This window comes from Mus caroli, chromosome 8 (assembly GCF_900094665.2).
Source record: "Mus caroli chromosome 8, CAROLI_EIJ_v1.1, whole genome shotgun sequence".
NCBI lineage: Eukaryota > Metazoa > Chordata > Mammalia > Rodentia > Muridae > Mus > Mus caroli.
In genome coordinates, this window is record NC_034577.1 from 60,081,878 (window position 1) to 60,104,609 (window position 22,732).

Here is a 22,732-nt window from a genome sequence, read left to right on the forward strand (position 1 = left end):
ACAATAAAATGCACGTGATGGATATCAGCACATTTCACCTCTACACATTTCAGCAATATGCTAACTTTTCAATGTCTGTTTACAGGTTTTTTTAAGATACATTGACAAAAGGTCAACTCTACAAACCTACTTGTACCTTTAAATACGTTCTGGTAACTGCATTCACATATATGACACACCCCAAGAAAGTTACAAAACATATACACCAACTCCAGAAAATTCTCCCACATCCCTTAGTGATCAGTTCTCTTGTTAAATTGTAGATATGTGCTCATGACTTGATTTGATGTCAAGTGAAACATCAGCTCCTCAGAGGTTTGAGTCTAAATCACAAACCAGGAATGTTGCCGCACCCGTATAATTCTCCCTGTTCATTCTTTAGTTTTCTGATTAGTTTTGTCTACTAAATGTTTTCAAACTGAAGCTGGGGAGATGATTTAGCAAATAAAGTGATTTCTAGCCAAGCAAGAGATCCTGAGTTCAAATCTCTAGCGCCTATTTTAAACATTTAATACAATATTTCTGCATTCTCTGTAGAAAAACACAGGAGTATCCCTGAGCTTGCTTTAGTGCCATTGTGGCCAAATCAGCTTAGTTAGCTTCAGGCTCAGTGAGAGATCTTGTCTCAAAAACTAGTGTGGAGAATGTAATCCCAAATTTAGCCCCAACACCTGGCTTACTCTTCTAATAGTTTTCATTAATCTTTTCCTATAAAACTATTCATGTGTTTACATAGTTAACAAATACTATGCCCAGAGGTTAACATGAAGTATTAGATTTCTGTGAGCTCAAACAGAAAATAAAGTAATAAAAAGGTAAACATAATTTGACATCTCCAGTGGCTTACCAGTTAATTATTATGATGATGAAAATGAGATAACTCAAATGATACATTTTAGATTAGATAGTCAGAGAAAGTCACTCTGCAAAGGAAAGGCAAAACACACCCCACATGCAGTACAAAGTCTGGAAGAAAGGTGTGAGCCACTGTAGGTATAATTGAGTGGGGAAATCCCAGGGAACAGAAACACACAGAGTAGACATGGTAGGATACAGTGGGCCTCGGGTGTGGAAACCTTTGCATGCTGAGAAATAGACAAGCATGTCCTAGGATTTTTAACTAGAAAACAATCTGATGTTTAGTCTATACAACTGGGAAACCAGTGGATTATTCTAAACAAATGAGTGGTCTGCTGTAATTCATGCATCTGCAGGGAGCTTACAGAAAGCAAGAGAGAGAGAGAGAGAGAGAGAGAGAGAGAGAGAGAGAGAGAGAGAGAGAGACTTTGTTCACCAAGAAAGTGGAGTTAAACCAGAGGGAGAGAGATTTTACTTATTTCAGCGCAGTCCTAAGTGACTTTGAGCCTGCCCTANGAGAGAGAGAGAGAGAGAGAGAGAGAGAGAGAGAGAGAGAGAGAGAGAGAGAGAGAGAGTTGCCATAAAACTGCTGGTTGGGTAGAAGATGTGATTTGGGCTGGATGACAGTGGTGGCAGAACAGGAATGTATCATGCTACCTTCCTAAATTATGAGAAAAGGGTGGCCCATTTCTGCATAACAAGCATACATTATAAAAACTGAGGAGACAAACTGTTTCAATAGTACCACCAGAGATACAATGATATTCACAAATATTTATTAAAATATATTTTTAGCAAATATACTATAATATGTTGTGAAAATAAGTAGTAAAACAAAGCCTCTTTTTTTATGAAAAAATGTGAATACATAAAAATACAAAGCAAAACAATGGTGACAAGCCATTTCAATATCTGTGGAGAAGGCAAGTTAGGGCTGGAATAGGACAGAATTGTTTTTAGTGTATAACATTCTGTAATGTTAAATTTCTAACATACCACACATAAGCCACTTAACTAAAATATAAATATATGTATTTTACAAGAATAGAAATGAATACAGAAAATAAGATAGAAAAGTTAGATTTAGGTGTGGTCTATTTACCTTTAGTCCTGACAGTGCTCCATAAATTATCCTGAACCCAGTTGTTTTTTTGCTTGTTTGTTTGTTTGTTTTGTTTTTAATTCTTTTTGAGAAAGCATGGCCTTCAATGATAACAATGCTAAATACCCCAAGTATGATCATGGGTCATAAATACAGACTTAACAGTTTAGAGTTCAGCAGAGCTGGATTCAAACCTGTAACTTAGGAAGAAAGTATGAGTTCTTAACCTCACTAACCTGGAAGCCAGAGGGCCTGGTACTTGCTGCAGGGTGTTGGTTGCCTGATCAAAAGCAGGATGTCTAATTAAATTTTAAGTTGAAGGAGCAATGAATAACATTTTAGTGTAAGTGTGCCCCCAATTTTATATTGGACATAAGAAAAATTGCCATATGAAATAACCTACATTTATCTGACTGCTTTGTATTCATTCATATTCGTTAAATCTGGTGACCTTAAGATGATAAAAACTCCATCACAGGAGTCAGGCCCAGGCTCCTTTTATTTTTAGTTGAATATTTTACATTCTCTTTATACCATTCCCCCAAATGGAGTTGCCATGACAATACCGACACATTCTCCAGCAGAGGGTATGTAACCCAGGAAGAGGAGGCATTCTCTTTCAGTTGACTGAAATATAGATGGCATGACAGGAACATATAAAAGTACCCTCATCATTCTTCAACTCACTGTAGGTATTAGAGACAAGCATCTTGAAACCTTATGTGAATGTGATTTATGTAGAAAACTTTATAGCCTGTAACCCTACAGTAAAATTGTACCTAATTGCAGTCTTAGTGAATGGGAGTGGAACACTGCTTTCTAAAGCATTCTTTAGCATATGCAGCTCTCCATAAGCCCCGAATTCACTGTGATCCTAGCCCCCTCCCGGTTTCACTTCTTCTTCTTCCACCCTGATCCTCTGGGGTGCTATTTATCAGAGCTTGCCTATATTTGGACAGCTAATCCCTGCTTGAAAAATATGACTGTACCCTACATTTTCAAAGATGATTCTAGATAGCACTTGCTATGATCTGCTGTTAGATCATCTCTTTGATAATCCTTGTTGTGGAAAGGTAGCAGGAGGAAGCCATAAGAAAGAATGCTTTATGATCTGAAATATAAGGGGCACATAAATTTCAAATGACCTTGTAATTACATACAGTATTTTAAATACATAAGAAAAATGATCAATTATATTTAATGATTATGAACATGATCATAAAGTTAATGTGTACAGTTATTAAAAAACTATTTTGTTGGGTAACAATCTGAGCCCTTTTAAATAAATGGCTCCTAAAAAAACAATCTCCAGAAGAAATTAACATTTAGAAGGAACACAAGGCCTGGCATTTGCTCTCTGCCATTTCCATACACTAGAAAAAGCAATGAAGACAAATCTAAGTGGACACAGATTTTATTCAAAGCAATCAATACAGTGAATTAAATAATCAGATCTAGTGGATGCTAGGCATTTACTTTTCATAACAGAATTTTCAGAAGAAAATTTGGGGAACTACATATAATGAAAAGATAAAGGTATTTTTTAAATAAAAGAACACACTTATTAACACCATTCCATCAAAACATATATATATATATATATATATCTGTGTGTATGTGTGTGTGTGTATACCATATATTTCTCTCTATAAATATATCTGCACATATATGCTATAGACACATAGACTTCTCTTCCTACCTAATATAATAGAATTATATCCCCTCACACTCTGGAGGATCATCAATTTTGAGTGCTTATATTACAGTGACAATATTGATAGAAATCATAGCTAAGCATCATGGTAAAGTATAGCACTTTTTATAAAGTTAAATTTCTTTTTGTTTACCATATAGTTAATCCAACTGCATTTTGCTGGTGGTATTAAATGAGTTTCTTGGGTACCTTTCTCTAATTCATCTCTACTATCTGCCATCAAATTTGCAGTCTCCATCTCCCCAGAGCTCAGTGCCAGGTAGTCAGTCAGTGCTAAGGTTAGAATCTGCCATTTTTCCTGTCTCAACTCCCTGCTTCCATCTCCTACACATCTGTGGTCCAGGGCTTCCCTTTATCACGTTCCTGCAGGTTCCCCCTCCCCCTGGGCTATTCAACTTCCTGTTTATTGAATACAGGTGTTCTTCTTCTGAGAAAATATACCTCAGAGTGAGGAGAGAGGGCAGAGATTCCTTTTGTGAAATATTTCAACATTTCACTCACAGTTGCTATTTTCCACACAGGGATCTCACCATGGGCCTCAAAATGGGCCTGAATTATGGCTGAAGCCTCTGGTTAACCCAGTGTGGAAGATGACTAGAAAACATAGGAAAGAGAGGGTCAATGGCCACACCAGGTAAGGGAATGCACTTAGAATTTCTAACTCTAGAGACTTTAGAAAGAGAATCTCATGTTTTGAGTGCCTGCTCTTGAGGGTGGCCAGGGCCTTCATCACTGGGACTTGCTGCTCACTCTCCCCACCTGCAAGGCTGCAGGTCCTTGCATGTCAGCTTTCTCCTAGGGACCAAAAGGTAAGAAGATGCCTGCTTTTCAGCTTTCTAATGCTTTCACCTCTTTAGGGGATACTCTCATTTGCCCCATCCTAAAGATCTCTCATTTCCACCCCCCAGATTTCAGTGGAATTTTTCAAGGTATAAAAGTAAAAAGGTACTGTTCCTTTAAACTAATTAGAATAGTTTTGTTTGGGCTGAATAAAAACACCATTATCTGTGGACGAAAAACATAGCATGGGGTTGATGAAGCATACAAAAAGGCATTCAAACATTGTCCAATCACGATAAGAGTATTCTAAGAGTCTTCTTATTGGAATGTTTTTAAGAAAGGGGAGTGAAGAACAGCAACATAAATCAGCATAAAGGATTTGGCATTTTATTTTTCTTTATCCCTTTCGTGACAGTAAACAGCTGCTTTCTTCCAGGGCATGGTGACACAACTATAATCCCAGTACTCAGGATACTAAGGTACAAGGATCAAGAGTTTGAAGCCAGACAGGGCTATATAATCCTGTCTCAATAACTTAAAACTAAAAGCTTCATTTCTCAAAGCACCCAGCTAGAAGGACCCCTAATGTACCATGTTTCCTTATGCTGGAGATCTTAGTAGGTAACTGTAATGAATACATACAGCAGGGATTGACTCCTACCGTGAGCTGCAGAGGCTCCAGGATTTTGTTTATTGTGAACACTAAGGTATGTCCAGTGGGCATGTGCTGAAGAGCTAGGTAATTACTAGGTGACTCTAGTAATTACCCGGAATCAGCAGGATGGGATTATCTGGATAGCTAAGTAGTATTATTTGACTTAATAACACCTGAGTCTGGCAAGGAGCATACTGACATCTCATAGTAGTTCACACTCAAAAACTAAACTGGAAGTGACAATCAACAGCAGATCAGGAAAAGGACTGGAATAAAACAGGGTCCTCCTCGGTAATTTTCATAGAATTTTGACATGAAGCATGCTAAAGAATCTACTGCCCAAATCAAATTCTACTGAAATCAGGTCTTGCATTTGAAGATGTGTCCATCAGAACATGGTAAACTGGTTTCATAAAAGTAATAATCCAACCTACTGGAATGATAATGCAAAATTCAAAATAAAAGCAATTAGTGACAGCAGAGTACCTTCATAAGATGTGGAAGAAGATGTCATACTCAGCTATTCAATGTCTGCATCATTATGAATTCGTATATATTCCATATATGTATATATATGATATAAATATCCCCTAAAAGAAAAGAACTATATGCATTTATAATCCTTAAATACTGAACCAGGCAGGCACCATCTAGCAGATTGTCCTGAAGGAAATGCTAGAGAATGAGTCCTCTTACATTTCTGTTCTAACTGCCCTGATTTTCTACAATGATTGACTTGTTAAAGCATGTCCTTTTCCCACCTCTTCATTCTTATCACAGATTTTCCTTTCCCTTCCCTCGATTCTTAGAGGAGTAGTGTCAGTACCTTGACAAGTATGACTGTATAGCCTGGCATTTCTTTTCCCAGTGTCCAGATGTTACATGGAGGAACAGCAGAACAAGAACACAGGTTGGCATTGAGAGTTATTTTTGAGATACTCAACCCGAACACACCACCAAATGTCATTTTCTCAGGTGAAAATGGATCCAACTGCGATGGTGGAGGATCTGCTTTCAATTAAGTCCAAGAGTCAGCAGGTGCCACCCAACCAGGAGGATAGTTTGTTCAACACTTACTCCTAAAGAGTCACTTGTGCATCCTGGGAGCTTTCATGTTAACATACAAGAAAGCACTACAGGACCCACAAAACTCAGTGCCCAAGATGGGCGCTGGTCCGCAAAGGTTACACCCAACAATAAAACCCCACCCACTCTGCCAGCTTGGAAACCAGAATAAAACCAAACACAGATTTTGTGTTTTAACAAGCCTGACTCAAGTCCTAAGGTGGATAAACACCTATTGATAATGACACAACCTGGGGGGACAAGCTGCCAGAGCAAGCCTTGTCTCTTCCTAAGGTCTACCCTGGGAAATACAAAACAGAACAACATTAATACATCTGGATAAATTAGTCTGGCAGAATCACACAGCAAAAATGTAGCTTCCTAGAACACAGGAGGTATAGTGTAAAGATAATATAACAGATAGTAAGAAAAGAGCTTTGTGGGGAAATCCTCTCAATCTTTGCATTTGCCCCTGATTCTTTCACAGTGCCAGGGTTTTAGCCAACACCTATGATGGATGTTGTTAATATTGTGACGTAATTGTCAATTTAATATCTCCCCAAAAGCTTTCAACGACCATTTATATGGATTGAAATATGTTCTGCTTCTACTTCAGAGTTTAAATGTGAAATATTCTGTTACATATTATATCATTTATATTATATATGCAAGGACAGTATCAACTGAGAATATAGTTCCTCCATATTACACAAGACACACTTTTAAACAGGCAGATGTGAATCTCCTTTCCAGATTTAGTTTGTTTTTTTTTTTTTTTGTCTTAAAAAAAAAAATGATCCAGGGAGAAAATATGACATCAGTCTGTGAACTTCCCACTAAAATTTGAGGTTACAAAAGGGCACTGTGAAGACTTCTTCAGGTTCCTTTGTATATAGTTTTGACTCACAGAGGAAGAAGTGATTAGCATTTTACCTAGCACTGCTAAAGAAAATGCAAGCAACTTCTTTGCAGACTAAAAAGAATAGAGCTGATGGCGCCTTTCAATATTATTGCAACATGTTTTACAAAGCAATGGATTCACCATTCCCCAAGCAGTGCTGTGGAGCCAAGCACTTCCATTTCTCTCTCCCATATTTACAGTGAACACCTCCAGGAACCCAGACTTCTCGACCGTGCTGTAGTGCTCACCTTCCTGGAAGTGAGCTTGGACTTTAGGCTTCTTTCTACAGAATAAGTATAAGTCCATGAGAATAAAACAAAGCTTAACCTGGCTCAGAAGAAGGATATTTCATCGACTGCAGCTTACTGTAAGTCTCAGCAAGAAATGACTGGGGGAGACACACAGAGATAATTAACGAGGAAAGCCCACACTCTGCCTGGGCAGCACTGTGGCTCACAAAGCAGATGGCCAATTTTTCACTATACATCACCCAACTACCATGAGTTCTATGAGATGTGTCTCAAGTTTCCTTGCTACTTTATCAAAAAAAATTTTTTTTTAAACATTTCATTTAAATTCACACCCTCATCAATGAGAGAATTCTGAGTGGATGTTGTTCTATTGTTCCCTAACAACATGCCTCAGCTACTCACGTTATTTTTACACTCTAAAACAGCATTTTAAAAAATGGCATTATCAAGCTGAGATTTGGCCCAGGTAAATACATGGTAGTTTGGTAAGAGTTGGGCACATAAAAACAAATCAAAGTATGAACACCAGCTTTTACAATTCTTAATCTAAGCAAGGAAAAAATTTACGATATACCATATAATTTATATTTTATATATAACCAGATGAAAAGGAGGAAATGTGGACATGTTCAGTAGTTTTAAATTAGCATAATGCTCATGGTAGAGTAATTTCCATGCATATGTGAAACCTGAAGTTCATCCAATAACCTGCACCAGGGTAAACACATAAATGGATAGAATAAGGAACTGAATAAAGACATACAAAAGTCAAGAATCAATATCACCAAATGATTCTAAATCGTTATTTTTGTCTAGTCTGTCCAGTTGACCCTGGTAGCAGGAAGGTCTGTAGTGCCCCCTCATGGCCAGAAAGCTTAATGGGAACTCTACCAGTATCAGTTAAAAGACAAATAAATAGCTGAATGCATTCACAGTCAGGTTCAAATGAGAGACTTTGATAATTAATACTAGTTTCCACAAATGTAAAAGCAATCTTCTTTAAAAAAAACTATTAACATTAAATATCCTCTACATTTTATCTGTTCCAGAATTTGATATAAACATTATCCAGAAAAAGGAAAAATCATATTCTTCAGAAGAAAGAAGATTTCATCACTTTTAAGGATATGGATGGGTTTGGGGGAGGAGTGCTACAGGAGGGGCAGTAAGTTCTATGAAAACAGCGCACAAAATTTGCCTGGGATATAAAATAATTTGCCTTAGAGTATAACAACATGATGCACAAAAATTGGATCATTCAATTTCTTCACTTAAAACATTTAAAAAATCTTGAAAGATATTTTTTAAAAATTTAAGGCAATAAGTAAGTGATCCATTCAGAAACCTTTTAACACTTTCTTCAAATAAAACACACAATGTAAAATTGGATGAAAAGTGAAGCCTGCAGATGAACTGATTTCATAGTTATACAAATTAGTGAGTTTTATGGCCAACAAAACAGAAGTTAAGACACACCAAAGATGACAGTGTTCCAAGAATATAAAACATATTGTAATTAAACTATTTGGAAACTATTCTACTCACTCTAGAATGGGCTAGGTAGAGTTGGGGGAGAGAATTCAATTCTAGAAGTCATCTTGAGATGCTTGATGTTATCTTATTATTGTCTTCAATGGAGGCAAGAGTCAGATGGGGGTAGAAGAAATAAACTTTCTTATCACCCAGTTAAACAACCTTTTATTTTTTGCTGAAGAGTCAGATAGCTAAACAACACCACTTAACTGATTAAGAGGAAAACAACACTGATTTGCTTTTAACTAATAATATTTTATTACTATAAACTATTAGCACTTGAATATAATATGTCCAGTACAGAGAAGAACATAGATTACCATGTAATTACACTTGTCCATAATGAAATTCAGTTAATTAGTTTAGGGTACAAGTGCTTAGCATATTCAATTAACTTCATTTAGTGAACAAAATTTGCTAATGAATGATAATGTTTAATCTAATCTCTAATTCTAATGGAATACATACACAAGGAAAAGAGGCAGGGACAAGGTGACTGGGAGACACAGAGGCTAGGAGGTAAGACCTTAGATACATTTTTAATAAACACCTCAGAACTCAAGAGGCCATATAATATCCATATATGTTATACGTTTACATGTATATAGTCATGTGATTATAATTCTATTGGGAGCTTATATACAATACTCTTCCCAAAGTGTACAGGTTCCTATTAAATAGTATCTGCAACTGCATAAAAACCAGAGAAGGCATTAGAAAGTATAAATTTGCTCATTTGTCATCTTCTGGCTTCCAATGTTAATCCATATATTCTAATTCTGAGCAAACCAAAAGTATTAAAATGATTGAATTTTCATCAGGGTGGGAGTTTGGATTACACAAGCATTTCCAAATGATTACCTCTGACTTCTCAGGGACTCTGACCACAAGGTATAAATACAATGTTCATTAAAATAAAATTCAGAGATGCTAACTTAGTGCTCTTTGCAAAGTATATTTTATAACCACACTGACAACCACATGCATGTCGTTCTACATCTACTTAATACTTTAATAACCTTTGGGGTTTATGCCAGCTGGAGACTGTAGTCATCATACCATGGGAGGTCGCATAGCAGTTGCAGTGGGTACCAAGACATGCTCATCCGGTCATATTAAAAGACTATCAAAAGATGCATGCTTTTCCCCAAGACAAGTATTTAAAAATTACCAAGAAAAAGCCACCTGTGAAGAACTTATTAGAGCCAGGTTAATTTGCTAATGATTGATAGGGTTAGATTCCACTGTGTCATAATGTAATGTGATAGATGGAGAGCCAGCATATTTCTTAGTCACCATCCATCCTCTGCCTTTTTTGAGGGAAACCTGTTAAGGTCAAAGTCTTTCAGTACTGTAATGACACAGGAGGAAGAGGCTGGGAGGGAGCAGGAGAGGAGGGTAGTGGCACAAGGTTGAAGGGGGTAGGCCTGATGCCACTCCCAGTGGGTTTGGATAGAGCCCATGGGAAGGCCAAAATGATACAGACCCACCTCCCAAAGCCTTTCCTACACATCTTCAAGCCTATGGGTCTTGTTAGAATCATCCCCATCCCAGCTCTAGAGTTCTATGATCCTATGATTCCATCGTTCCATTTTTAAACCTGTGGAGTGGGAGTGTTTCTGAGTACCCTGCTCACACAGATGGTGGTGGGAAGAATCTCAAGAATATGTTGCATGTAGTAAATGCCCACTTCACTACGTAAGCACTCCCTTCCATTCCACATGAACCAAGATTGCTATCTCAGAGAGTCACAGAAAACACCAGTGCTTTATTAATGGCAGCCCAGCAGCAGTGCATACATACGTAAGGAACACAAAAGAAGGAATTTCTCCCAGTTACACACACCTGGCAGTGAACATAGCAAGAATACAGCACACAGAACAGGGTTGATTTTCTACATTAGCTCCACAGACTGGGGGAGGGGGACAGATGGGAGAGGGAAGACAAAAATGAACTCAATGAAAGATAAAAATTAAACAAGACATTTCTACATTCCTGATGGTCTAAAAATATGCCACACTAAAAGCCATTTGTCAAGGCAACCTTTCTGAGATTATAACACGACCACCATGCCAACCACCAGTTTCCACAATCGCCTCTCTTTCAGTATTGCTTCAGTCCTTCTCTTCCACAAACTGGCTCTGTGCAAAACTGCTGCACAGCACAGCAATTCTCCTATCTAGAGTTCAGGTATCATCGCTCACCCCAATCCCACTGATTATTCTTAGAGCCATTTTATGCTTCCTGTTACTTTCTCAGCCTGTCACTGCATATCAGACGCTGGCAGAATGCATAGCATCCTGCGATCCCACCATACAACTGTCCATAATATTTAACAGGGCATTTCTTTACCTTGCTCTCCTTAGCAGAAAACTCTGAGGAGTTGGAAATTTTCATAGACTTTGACCGGTGGGACTGCCGCCGGATCGAATCCTCTCGGGAGTACTTCACAGAACCTGAGGTCCTCACCCGTACCTTGCTGGCACTCTGAACACTATTCACGCCAATCATTTTGAAGGTCTATCAGGGAATAGGTTTGGAGAAATAAAAAGGCACTTTCTACCCGTTACAAAGCTCTGATGCTGAAGGAACTCTGCCGCTTGTACTCCGGCAGCTCCAAGCAGCTCCTGAGCAGCTCTGAGATCGATCGCCTTAGCTTAGGAAGCACCAGGCTGCCTCCCCCAGCATCTTCAACTACCCTGTTTGCAGCGAGTCTGATTGTTCCAGGCACGGCTCACGTCACTGGCTGCAAAGAGGAAAAAAAATGTAATCCCACCCCTGCTACTCGGCTCTTTTACACACACACACACACACACACACACACACACACACACACACACACACACCACATTCACACACGGGAACAAATGGCAATTGGCCAAGCAAGCAGTTCATTAACATTCCAAAGAGCAACACCATTTCTCTTGTGATATTGTGCAGTAATCTCATTAATGTCAACAAAACAGAGATACCACAAATAAAAGTCGCAAGTAATCTGCAAGGCACCACGTGTGGTGAGGTCGGATGGAGCTCCATTTCTAAAAGGGGAAAAGAAATGCAGATGGGTATCAGGGTGTCACCAGGCTCAATCAATTACAGGCTTGTGGCACAAGACTAGCCACAAAGGCATCACGGTAATCAATAATTTTCTTTCTTTCCTATTTTAAATTGTGTTGCTGGTCAGAAGAATTAAATGTTTCCTATAACCTTAGAATGCTACAACCTAGTACAGGAATTGCTGACTTGCTCAGCAAATGCAGAGGATATTAGTTACCTCCCTGTCATACTGAAAGTTAAGGGGAAAAAAAAGAGGGTGTTAAATATGGCTTAGGGTAAGATCAATAAATCCAATCTAGATCAATAAGGAGATTTTCCAAAGCCACAAATGCTCTGTGTAAATGGGAACCTGCTGCTTTGTGAGAAAAAAATTTACAAGTTGGACGTTGTTAGAAAATGAGATATATTTAGTTCTGATACACCAAGTTACTTTTGAATGTAATGTCTTCAACTGTAATACCAGACTTGCCTGGTATCACAGAGGCAGCAGGTCAGCTGCAGAATAAGGTCTTGGTTTGGGTATTAATACAAATTAACAAGACAAAAATAGTATGTAAAAACTATTCTGCCAAAAACACTGCCTTAATTCCCTATGATACTTAAATCTAACTCCCTTTTTGATTCTTGAGAATTCTATATAACATACAACCAGGTACTGATGTGCTTGGACATTAAGATATTGGGCTGCTGCCCCCCTCTGTCAACCAGCCCAGGGATAGGGAACTCTGGAGCCTTTGATTTTTTGATATCATGACAGGCTGCATTCCACTTCCCTTCACTGTCCCCACCTTTTCTCTGAAGCCTCAGGGCGTCAACTATTCTATAAGCACACTGACAAATGTGAGTGGAATTTGGTTTAAAATAATAATAGAAAATAAATTTAGAAGCACTTAGGGCTCAGCTGCCTCTAGGGATGCATGGAGTTCAGAGTCTATGCTATCATTTTGTCTTCTTTGAGGCATGCCTTTCTCACCTCAAGTTACTGGTTAGGAATGTAATGGCTTTATAGTTTATAGAGCATGTTTCAAAGATATAAAACATGTACTGTAACAGTACAATAATGCTAATCGTTTATAATATAAGCAATTGTAGCTAGAGCATATTATAACCATTTCTATCCACTGTAACATTCAAGGTGGGACCACAAAGATACTGCATCACAACAGAGTCCAAGGAGCACACTGCATATAAATGGAGTCACCTCAGAGAGGGCAAAACAGACAGCACTTATTATTTAAGCCTATGTATATTTGCTAGTCTCCATAGATCGCTTTAGAATTTCTCCTGAGGTGGTTTTCTTTTCTACCAAGTGGTTACTAAAAACAGTGAGAAAGAGAAATATACCCGATAACATGACATCCAACTCCACTTCTGGGAGAAATGGAAGGACTGCATTGTTTTTGTCCATTGCTGCACAACTGGTATTAGCCAGCCATTGACTTTAATAACTAACCATGGGCATCTGTTTAATACCTACAACACCATCACCTGTAAGATAAGGATGGTCAGTCTAGGATGCTTAAAACAGCCAGATCCAAGCCCTTATGCTGTACTACATGATAGGGCATCATCTCCCCCACACTGCAGACACAGTGAACCTTTCCCACCCTGTATCTGTGTTCCAGAACACATACCTCTGTCTGTCAATGGCCTTCACAGTCCAATGACTAAGAGCAGATGGTGCCTCTAACCTCCTAAGCACCTGAGAGTCCTAGCTCTTTGAGTTCTTGATGCTCTCAGGGTCCTTTGGTTCTTGGTTCTCTATTACTGTCATGTTCAAACAGATCCATGTCCTCATGCCAGGTTAATATACCAGATTATAGTCTCCATACTATCTTTGAATGGAACATGGGCTTGTCTCCTTTTGTAAACCTTTCCAGTGATTTCTACTTGCTGCCCTTAGGAGCTGTGTTGCCTCGTCCCTCACTCTTTTCCCACAATCTCCATAGTTGGCTTCTCATCATCCAAAGGTCAGCCTAAGGGATACCTTCCAAAATTATTGCCACTAGTTACTCTTCTTAGCAATCCTTATCTTCCACCCTAGGCATTCTTCATTATGAACCCTACCACTCCAGTACCTCCAGAAGTGGTCTAAGGCCATAGCCATCTCAGAACCCATGTCAGTAGATAGTAAATAGTTCAGACTATGGATGGAATAAACAAACTACTTAAATAGAAGACAGGTCAGCCTATCAGATTTCATGTCACTGATCTTGCTTTTTATAGGAATTTAATTTTCTGAAAAATGAATATAGTGAAAAGCAATGAATTCTTTTGATTTGCTTACAAGAAAGCATGCAGTTGAAGCCTTTTTCCCATTCTGTTGCTTAGACTTTCTACTCAGAAACAAGAACTACTACCTCTTTTCAGAGTAAATCCATACAGATATGTGTGTGTGTGTGTGTGTGTGTATACACACACACACATACCTACATTTACTTATTATGGGCAATACATGGAGACATAGATATTATTGCTATTTATTTAATAGCATATAAGGCTATGTACTTCATTATTAATTGTATAATATTACATTATATAAATATATTTTGTTTCATTGGTACCACATTATTGGACATTGAGTTTACTGTCATTTACTACAACAAATTTAGAAAATGTGTTCAGAAAATATAGATGTAATATAACATATTTAAATAACATGGCTTACACCAAAATTTTTGATCCTAGCCATTCTGACTGGCTTGAGGTGGAATCTCAGGGTTGTTTTGATTTGCATTTCCCTGATGATTAAGGATGTTGAACATTTTTTCAGGTGCTTCTCAGCCATTTGGTATTCCTCAGGTGACAATTCTTTGTTCAGCTCTGAGCCCCATTTTTTAATGGGGTTATTTGATTTTCTGGAGTCCACCTTCTTGAGTTCTTTATATATATTGGATATTAGTCCCCTATCTGATTTAGGATAGGTAAATATCCTTTCCCAATCTGTTGGTGGTCTTTTTGTCTTATTGATGGTGTCTTTTGCCTTGCAGAAGCTTTGCAATTTTATGAGGTCCCATTTATTGATTCTCGATCTTACAGCACAAGCCATTGCTGTTCTATTCAGGAATTTTTCCCCTGTACCCATATCTTCGAGGCTTTTCCCTACTTTCTCCTCTATAAGTTTCAGTGTCTCTGGTTTTATATGGAGTTCCTTAATCCACTTAGATTTGACCTTAGTACAAGGAGATATGAATGGATCAATTCGCATTCTTCTACATGATAACAGCCAGTTGTGCCAGGACCATTTGTTGAAAATGCTGTCTTTTTTCCACTGGCGAGGATGTGGAGAAAGAGGAACACTCCTTCATTGTTGGTGGGATTGCAAGTTTGTACAACCACTCTGGAAATCAGTCTGGCGGTTCCTCAGAAAATTGGACATAGTACTACCTGAGGATCCCTCAATACCTCTCCTGGGCATATATCCAGAAAATGTTCTAACCGGTAAGAAGGACACATGCTCCACTATGTTCATAGCAGCCTTATTTATAATAGCCAGAAGCTGGAAAGAACCCAGATGCCCCTCAACAGAGGAATGGATACAGAAAATGTGGTACATTTACACAATGGAGTACTACTCAGCTATTAAAAAGAATGAATTTATGAAATTCCTAGGCAAATGGATGGACCTGGAGGGCATCATCCTGAGTGAGGTAACCCAATCACAAAGGAACTCACACAATAAGTACTCACTGATAAGTGGATATTAGTCCAGAAACTTAGGATACCCAAGATATAAGATACAATCTGCTAAATGCATGAAACTCAAGAAGAACGAAGACCAAAGTGTGGATACTTTGCCCCTTCTTAGAATTGGGAACAAAACACCCATGGAAGGAGTTACAGAGACAAAGTTTGGGGCTGTGACGAAAGGATGGACCATCTAGATACTGCCATATCCGGGGATCCATCCCATAATCAGCTTCCAAACGCTGAAACCATTGCATACACTAGCAAGATTTTGCTGAAAGGACCCAGATATAGCTGTCTCTTGTGAGACTATGCCTGGGCCTAGCAAACACATTAGTTGATGCTCAGTCAGTTATTGGATGGACCACAGGGCCCCCAATGGAGGAGCTAGAGAAAGTACCCAAGGCGCTAAACAGATCTGCAATAGTATAGGTGGAACAACAATATGAACTAACCAGTACCCTGGAGCTCGTGTCTCTAGCTGCATATGAATCAGAAAATGGCCTAGTCGGCCTTCAGTGGAAAGAGAGGCCCATTAGTCATGTGAACTTTATATGCCTCCGTACAGGGGAACGACAGGGCCAAGAAGTGGGAGTGGGGGGTTGGGGGAGTGGGTGGGGGTGCGTGTGTGGGACTTTTTGGATAGCATTGGAAATGTAAATGAAATAAATACCCAATTAAAAAAATGAAAAAAGATAAATAAATAACATGGCTTTCTAAACAAACTGTATTTTTGTTCTATACTTCCTTTCTACTGCCCACTGTCTTGATATGGCTATATATGGTTTACAACTAGATGTAATATGAAAGAATCAGTTCAAAGACATATCACATGGCCCTGTTCTGCAGTAGCCTACTCTGAGACCTTGCCTGTTCTAGACATTAGCTGGCCTATGCAGACAGATTGCTTCCAATAAAATAAAGGCAGGCCACCTAGAGAGCAGCAGCTGTTTAACAGCAAAAAATAACTTTCTATGAAAGCTTCAGCAAAAAACAAAGGTGACTTCCTTAACAGAGCAGAATGGTAGGGGATAATATTAAGGCAAATCCATTAACCAGAGGGCTGTGAGCTAGCACCTCCCATTCTGATGCTTTCTCGGAATGACGATACTATCTATTACATAAGTCCAAATGAATCTTCTTAAAAAGGCTTTAGCTAATAATAATAGTAATAATGATAATACTACTAATAATAACAACTACAATGAGTCCATTAAACATGTATTTTTTATTATGTGCCTAGTAGGTAATGGGTAGTGGGGACATATACAACTCACACAACTTTGAATCATTCAATTATAATAGCACACTGGCAACAGTAAATTGCTTTGGAGTATCAAGGAACTTAAAGGCTCACAGACTTTAAATGAAATAATTGCTAGAACAATAATGGTATGTAGACAGAAGCTTTCCTCTTTTCTAAAATAATATTTTGGAAAATTAGCCAAACATACAAATAAACCAAACCAAAACAAAACAAAGAGCCAAAACCAAACATGAGCTAAGTGAAGGGAAAGTGAGAGGTTCAGTTATGCATACTGGAGAGAGGACAAAGTGAAAATGAATTGTAGGACTCAATCTTCTAGAGGCGCAGCAAGGTTGAGGGTGGGTGGGGCTTGAGGGGTCAGAGCAGGCCTTTTGCCCCTTTGTTCTCAGAACAGAATGGTGGTTTTAGTGATTCCCTAGTTCAAAGGGCTCCCATGCTTCATTTCGCTAGGCTCCTCAGATTACAGTGAGAGTGAGGCAGAGTGAGGTGACAAGATGCTGATCTGATAGAGGGCTGAGGTTTTCTGGCTGCTGTCACATAGCACTCCAGCACTCCTGGAGAAGCTACACTATTTAAAGGTGCTGATGAATACTCCTCTCAGCTAATCCTTTGGACTCAAACTCACCATCAGATTTGGACTTAGAAATAATCACCTCCAACCTCTTCATTTTCAAGATGAATATTTCTGAGGTAAAGAAACATGAAGTGACTTATTCAGGGCCTGATTATGACAAGGTTTCTTACTGTCTAATACCAGCGGGGTTATTTAGGTCTTCAAGGGGTAAATATGTTGTTTTCTACACTATTTGTCATTTAAAAGCTAAATATACCACAAAAATACACGTCAAGATTGCACCAATGCTTAAAATGATTGTCTTGAAATGGAAATGGATTTGGGGAGACAAATATCAGAAATGGAGATGACCACTTATAAAACAGTTATGGGAAGAAGACTTGAAAAAAAAAAAAAAACAACTCTATCAGTACTAGCTTACAAGTCGTGTCAAACGTGGCTTTGAAGAAATCATTGAACAACATGGACTCCATGATCTGTTTTACCTATGAGAACAGTTGCTTCACTCTAGCAGATTCAGTCTTGCCTGTAGCATTACATGGTTTTAATTCCATCTGTTCTTGAAATATACAAAGCAACTATACGGGGGAAAGCCTTTAAATAGAACCTTCATATATTTAAAATTAAACGATATAGCCATGTTCAAACATGAAGAAGTCCCAAAATTTTTTTAAAAAGTGTTTTTTCTCTTGAACCAAGCCATTCATGTAAAGTTATTTAGATCATAGACACGCATTAGCTTTGGTAGTTAGGAGTGAATCAAAATGCACAAGGAGTCTAGCATCTAGGACACAGCTTTGTATAACTAGCATTTTCTTCTCAAACTACTACATTGTGAACAAAGCACAGAGCCCAATCCTAGCATGACAGATTCTCTTGAGGAGGGTAGGTAAACCAACCTACTCCATACACTGGAAATATATAAATTCTTGTTATAAGAAAGTAATCTTTATGCTGTAGAAGAATAATTGCAAGAAGAAAATACAAAATTTGGTTAGCCAAGCCCTCCAAGCTATTTTTCCAAGGTGAGTAGGCTAACAATTGTATATGGAGTAGTAAACACTGAGAAAATGTTCTGTTCCCGAGGCTAATCCAATAAGGTTCCCCATAATTACCTCTTTACACCATTCAGTACAATAATAAACATTCCCAAGGCCTAATACGTGCCAGGCACCGTGTCTAGGAGGAAATGAAATGATTGGAGACCTTGCCCTCATGGTGCTTCATAACAGAGATAAATTATACTTCTATGCAAGCAACTGCCAATCAAATGAAATAACTCCAATTGTCTGTTTTCTTAAGCTTTATTCAGAGTACATCTCTTTCTTCTATCTTACTTTTATTTATCAGAAAAACCCTTTAATGCTTCTATCTATCATTAAAATTTCTGAGCAGTTTGTTTATATTTTTTGAGTCAACTATTTTAATCTGTATTAGTTTATTTTCTCTTCCTTGTGATGAAAAAGTCTGGCTCCACAATTAGAGGAGGAAGTATTTATTTTGGAAACATGCTCTGTCATAGCAGGGAAGGGCACTGCAGCAGAAGCAGTATGCATTAATGTGCTGTGAGTCTAGACCAGGGAATTGTTACCCATAGGCAGGGTGGTCTTTCCTCCTCAGCAAATTCTACCTGGAAATGCATTTACACAAATATCTAAAGGCTCATTAAGTCTGTATTTCTAATCCAACCAAGTTAAAAATGTAAATTAGCCAGCACCCACATACACAATGGTTCCCATTTGATGCTATGTAGGAGTACTTGCAGTTTCTATAATGCAAATGACAAAACATGTTGAATTCTGCTAAACATTTTGATTTCTCTCATTTACTATTTCAGGTGGTAGGAACAAATTATTATGCAAAAGCAGGTAGAATAACTTTCCCACTGAGACAGACAATCAAATAATCATTGATTAAATAATCAATCCCCCAAACAAAGATAAATCAGCAATACTGTCAATATTGTAATGAAGAAACATGCAGCATTCTGAAAGGATTCCAACCTATCCTGACCTTAAAGAGGATTGATTTCCCAGAGGAAACTAGAAAATGATGACTGAGATGGGATTGAAGGATAAACTGCAAAAGACAGGGACCCTGAGCAGGGTATTCAATGTTCCTGGGGCACAGGGGAGGAGAGTAAATATGACAGCCTGAGAGACCAATGAGACCCAATGGAAGAAGGGACTGTGGGATAGGATGGAGATAAGCCATCACTTGGGTTTACAATGCAGTGACAGAATTTCAATACAGCACTAGATGATTTTTCTTCCTTTCCAATAACTAATATGAATTCTTGGACCATATCAACAGATGTTCCTTTAATGTACTACAATCTTAATGTTTGCACCGGGTAAAATCAGAGGCAGCAAGGATCCGCCAATGGTGCACATGAATATAGAACTTATTTAATTGCTGCTATTGCCTTAAAGGTTTACTTTAACTCACAGCAACACCACTGTAAGATAATAGCTGTGGCAAGAATCATTCATCACAGAAGATCATGAGAAACTGTTATTTTGTGGTCATTTTCTGTATCCAAGTCCTTAGTTTTACAAACAGCACAATAAGCAAATTGTTAATGTTGGTCAGATATTATTCAAATATCTAAGCCACTAAGCCCATCCGGAATCCCAATTATCATCGTAGTCGTCGTCGTCGTCGTCGTCGTCATCGTCGTCGTCGTCATCATTACTACAACTACTACAACGACTACTTTCCCCTTCTCTCCCATCATATATGAGGTTAAAAAATATTTTTAAGGCTTAAAGCTGTACTCTGGGGTTTCAGAAGTCCATTTCCAGAAACAGAGAGTCTAGGTGGGAGTTTAGACCAGTATCAGCTTGCCCTCAAGTATACTCCTGAAGGTTTTAGAAAAACCATGAAGCATTTCTCTGATCACTACAGACTTTGAACATTTCTTTAAGGTGCTTCTCAGCCATTCGAGATTCCATATGTTAGACATTATGTGGAGAAAGAGGAACTCTCCTCAATTGCTGGTGGGGTTGCAAACTGGTACAACCACTCTGGAAATTAATCTGGAGGTTCCTCAGAGAATTGAAAATAGATCTACCTGAAAACCCAGCTATACCACTCTTGGGAATATATCCAAATGATTCCCTATCATGCCACAGAGGCACATGTTCCATTATGTTCATGGTGGCCTTATTTGTGATAAGCAGAAGCTGGAAACAACCTAGATGTCCCATGACAGAAGAATGGATACAGAAAATGTGGTTCATTTACACAATGGAATAGTACTCAGCTATTAAGAATGAGGACATCCAGAGTTTTTCAGGCAAATGGATGGAACTAGAAAATATCCTGAGTGAGGTAACTCAGACCCAAAAGGACATGCATGGTATGCACTTACTAATAAGTGGATATTAGCCAAAAAAAGAAAAAAGAAAAAGAAAAGAGAAAAAATCCATACAGAATACCCAAGATACAGTCCACAGAACTCAAAAAGGTCAAACAAGCTGAAGTGCCCAAGTGAGGATGCCTCAGTCCCACTTGGGAGGGAGAAGAAGCAGTCACAAGTGAGGAGGGAGGGAAGGACCTGGGAGGGAAAGTAGATGGTAAGGGAGTGGGAGGAAGAGAGGAACCTGATCTGGTACTGAATGAAAGAAAAGGACTGAAGCTCTGAGGGCCAGCAGAAAGAATAGGAACAGGCAACCTCAGGAAATAGGAGGTTGGGGGACAACCCCCACCAGAATACACCAGAGACCTCGAAGGTGAGGGACACTCAGGACTCAGAGGGAGGGATCTTAGATGAAACACCCAACAGTAGGGAGAGGGAACTTTATAAGACAGGACATCAAGTGAGGGATGGGGTTGCCATCCCAAAGTCATATCCGTGACCCATAATTATTCCTGTCTGAAAGAATTACAGGGATGGAAATGGAGAGGAGCCTGAGGAAAAGAAGGTCCAAAGACAGGCCCAAAGTAGGATCCAGCTCAAGGGAGGTCCCAAGGCCTGACACTATTACTGAGGCTATGGATTGCTCACAAAAAGGGACCTACCACGACTGCCTTCCAAAAGACCCAACAAGCTGCTGAAAGACTGGACCACCAAACAGACAGCATACATCAGCTGATGAGGCCACCAACACGCATAGAGTAGAGGACTTCTGGGTCTGTGTTCATTCAGGGATGATGCACCTAACCCTCCAGAGACTGGAGACCCCAGGGAATTTAGAGGTCAGGTGGGGTGAGGGATGGGGGCATCCACATGGAGACAGGGAGGTAGGGAGGAGGTATTGGGGGGGAGGTAAAATATAAGAAGGAAGGGAGGGAGGGAGGGAGGGAGGGAGGGAGACCATGAAGCAGATTCAGAAGAAAACTACTTCATATTCCTAAACAGATAGAAGCCATGTGCTACATATATGGGATGTCTCATGCTCAGTCAATCTTTTGAGGGCTGACATAAAGAAAGCTATTTCAAAGGCATTTGGTCTGACTTACTACTGATATTGCCTCTGGCTTCCTCTTTACCCCCCGCCCGCAATCAGCTCCTACAATATCTGTTGGGTTCCTATGGAACCAAGCCAGCTAGAAGTTTGTAACCTTAAACAAACAACCAAAGAAACAAAACCAAGAGATTTACAGTTTAAGTGTCACTACCTTATCCAAGTTTCAATTTGTAACTTCCACAGCTTAATAGCATGCATGGTCCCAGTAAACTACAAGTCTTATGTACCAAAGAGACCTGTGTTGACATCTTGGCTTGACTATTGATTTCAGACGTTTCTTAAATTCTGTAAACATCACAGAAAAGCAAACAAAGCAAGCAAGCAAATGAACAACCAAATAAACAAGCAAACAAAACACCAAGGAGAAACATGCCACACTTGAGAAGAAACATGCCACACTAGATGTTCACTGATTTTAGCTTACTCAATGCTATTATATCTTCCCACTACAGAAGGACTCTGCCATTCGTTAAGTAGGCAGACCCTGTCCGTGTATGATAGTAGCAAATGCATAAGATTTTTGTTCCTTGATGTTTTCAAGGGAGACCACCATGAGGCTGTCGTGGCGCGCACACACATACACACACAGACACACAGATATACACACACATGTGCATGCATGTATGTATGTGTGTATGTATGTATGTATGTGTGTATGTATAAAATATGTCCACAAAAGGAACATGTTATTGTCCTCTATTGTCTGCTCACCTTGGTTTTAGGTCTGTTTCCTACCTAGGATTTTCAAAGCAATCATCACTTTGAACTCCCTGATAACATATTGCCTCTCTCTCTCTCTCTCTCTCTCTCTCTCTC

General features: G+C 39.0%; 1 protein-coding gene across 9 annotated transcripts in view; it reads right to left on the minus strand.

The window, feature by feature from the left end:
• The window catches only part of Psd3 (pleckstrin and Sec7 domain containing 3), a 508,951-nt gene that overhangs the window by 99,404 nt on the left and 386,815 nt on the right, over window positions 1–22,732 (minus strand). Inside the window, exon 1 of one of the 9 annotated variants that reach the window (XM_029480441.1) lies at window positions 11,212–11,603. The exons of the other annotated variants lie outside the window; for them this stretch is intronic. Within the exon in view, the coding sequence (XP_029336301.1) occupies window positions 11,212–11,370 (159 nt within the window). The 5' untranslated portion in view covers window positions 11,371–11,603. Of the gene's footprint in view, window positions 1–11,211; window positions 11,604–22,732 lie in introns of those variants that run through there. 9 annotated transcript variants of the gene reach the window in all.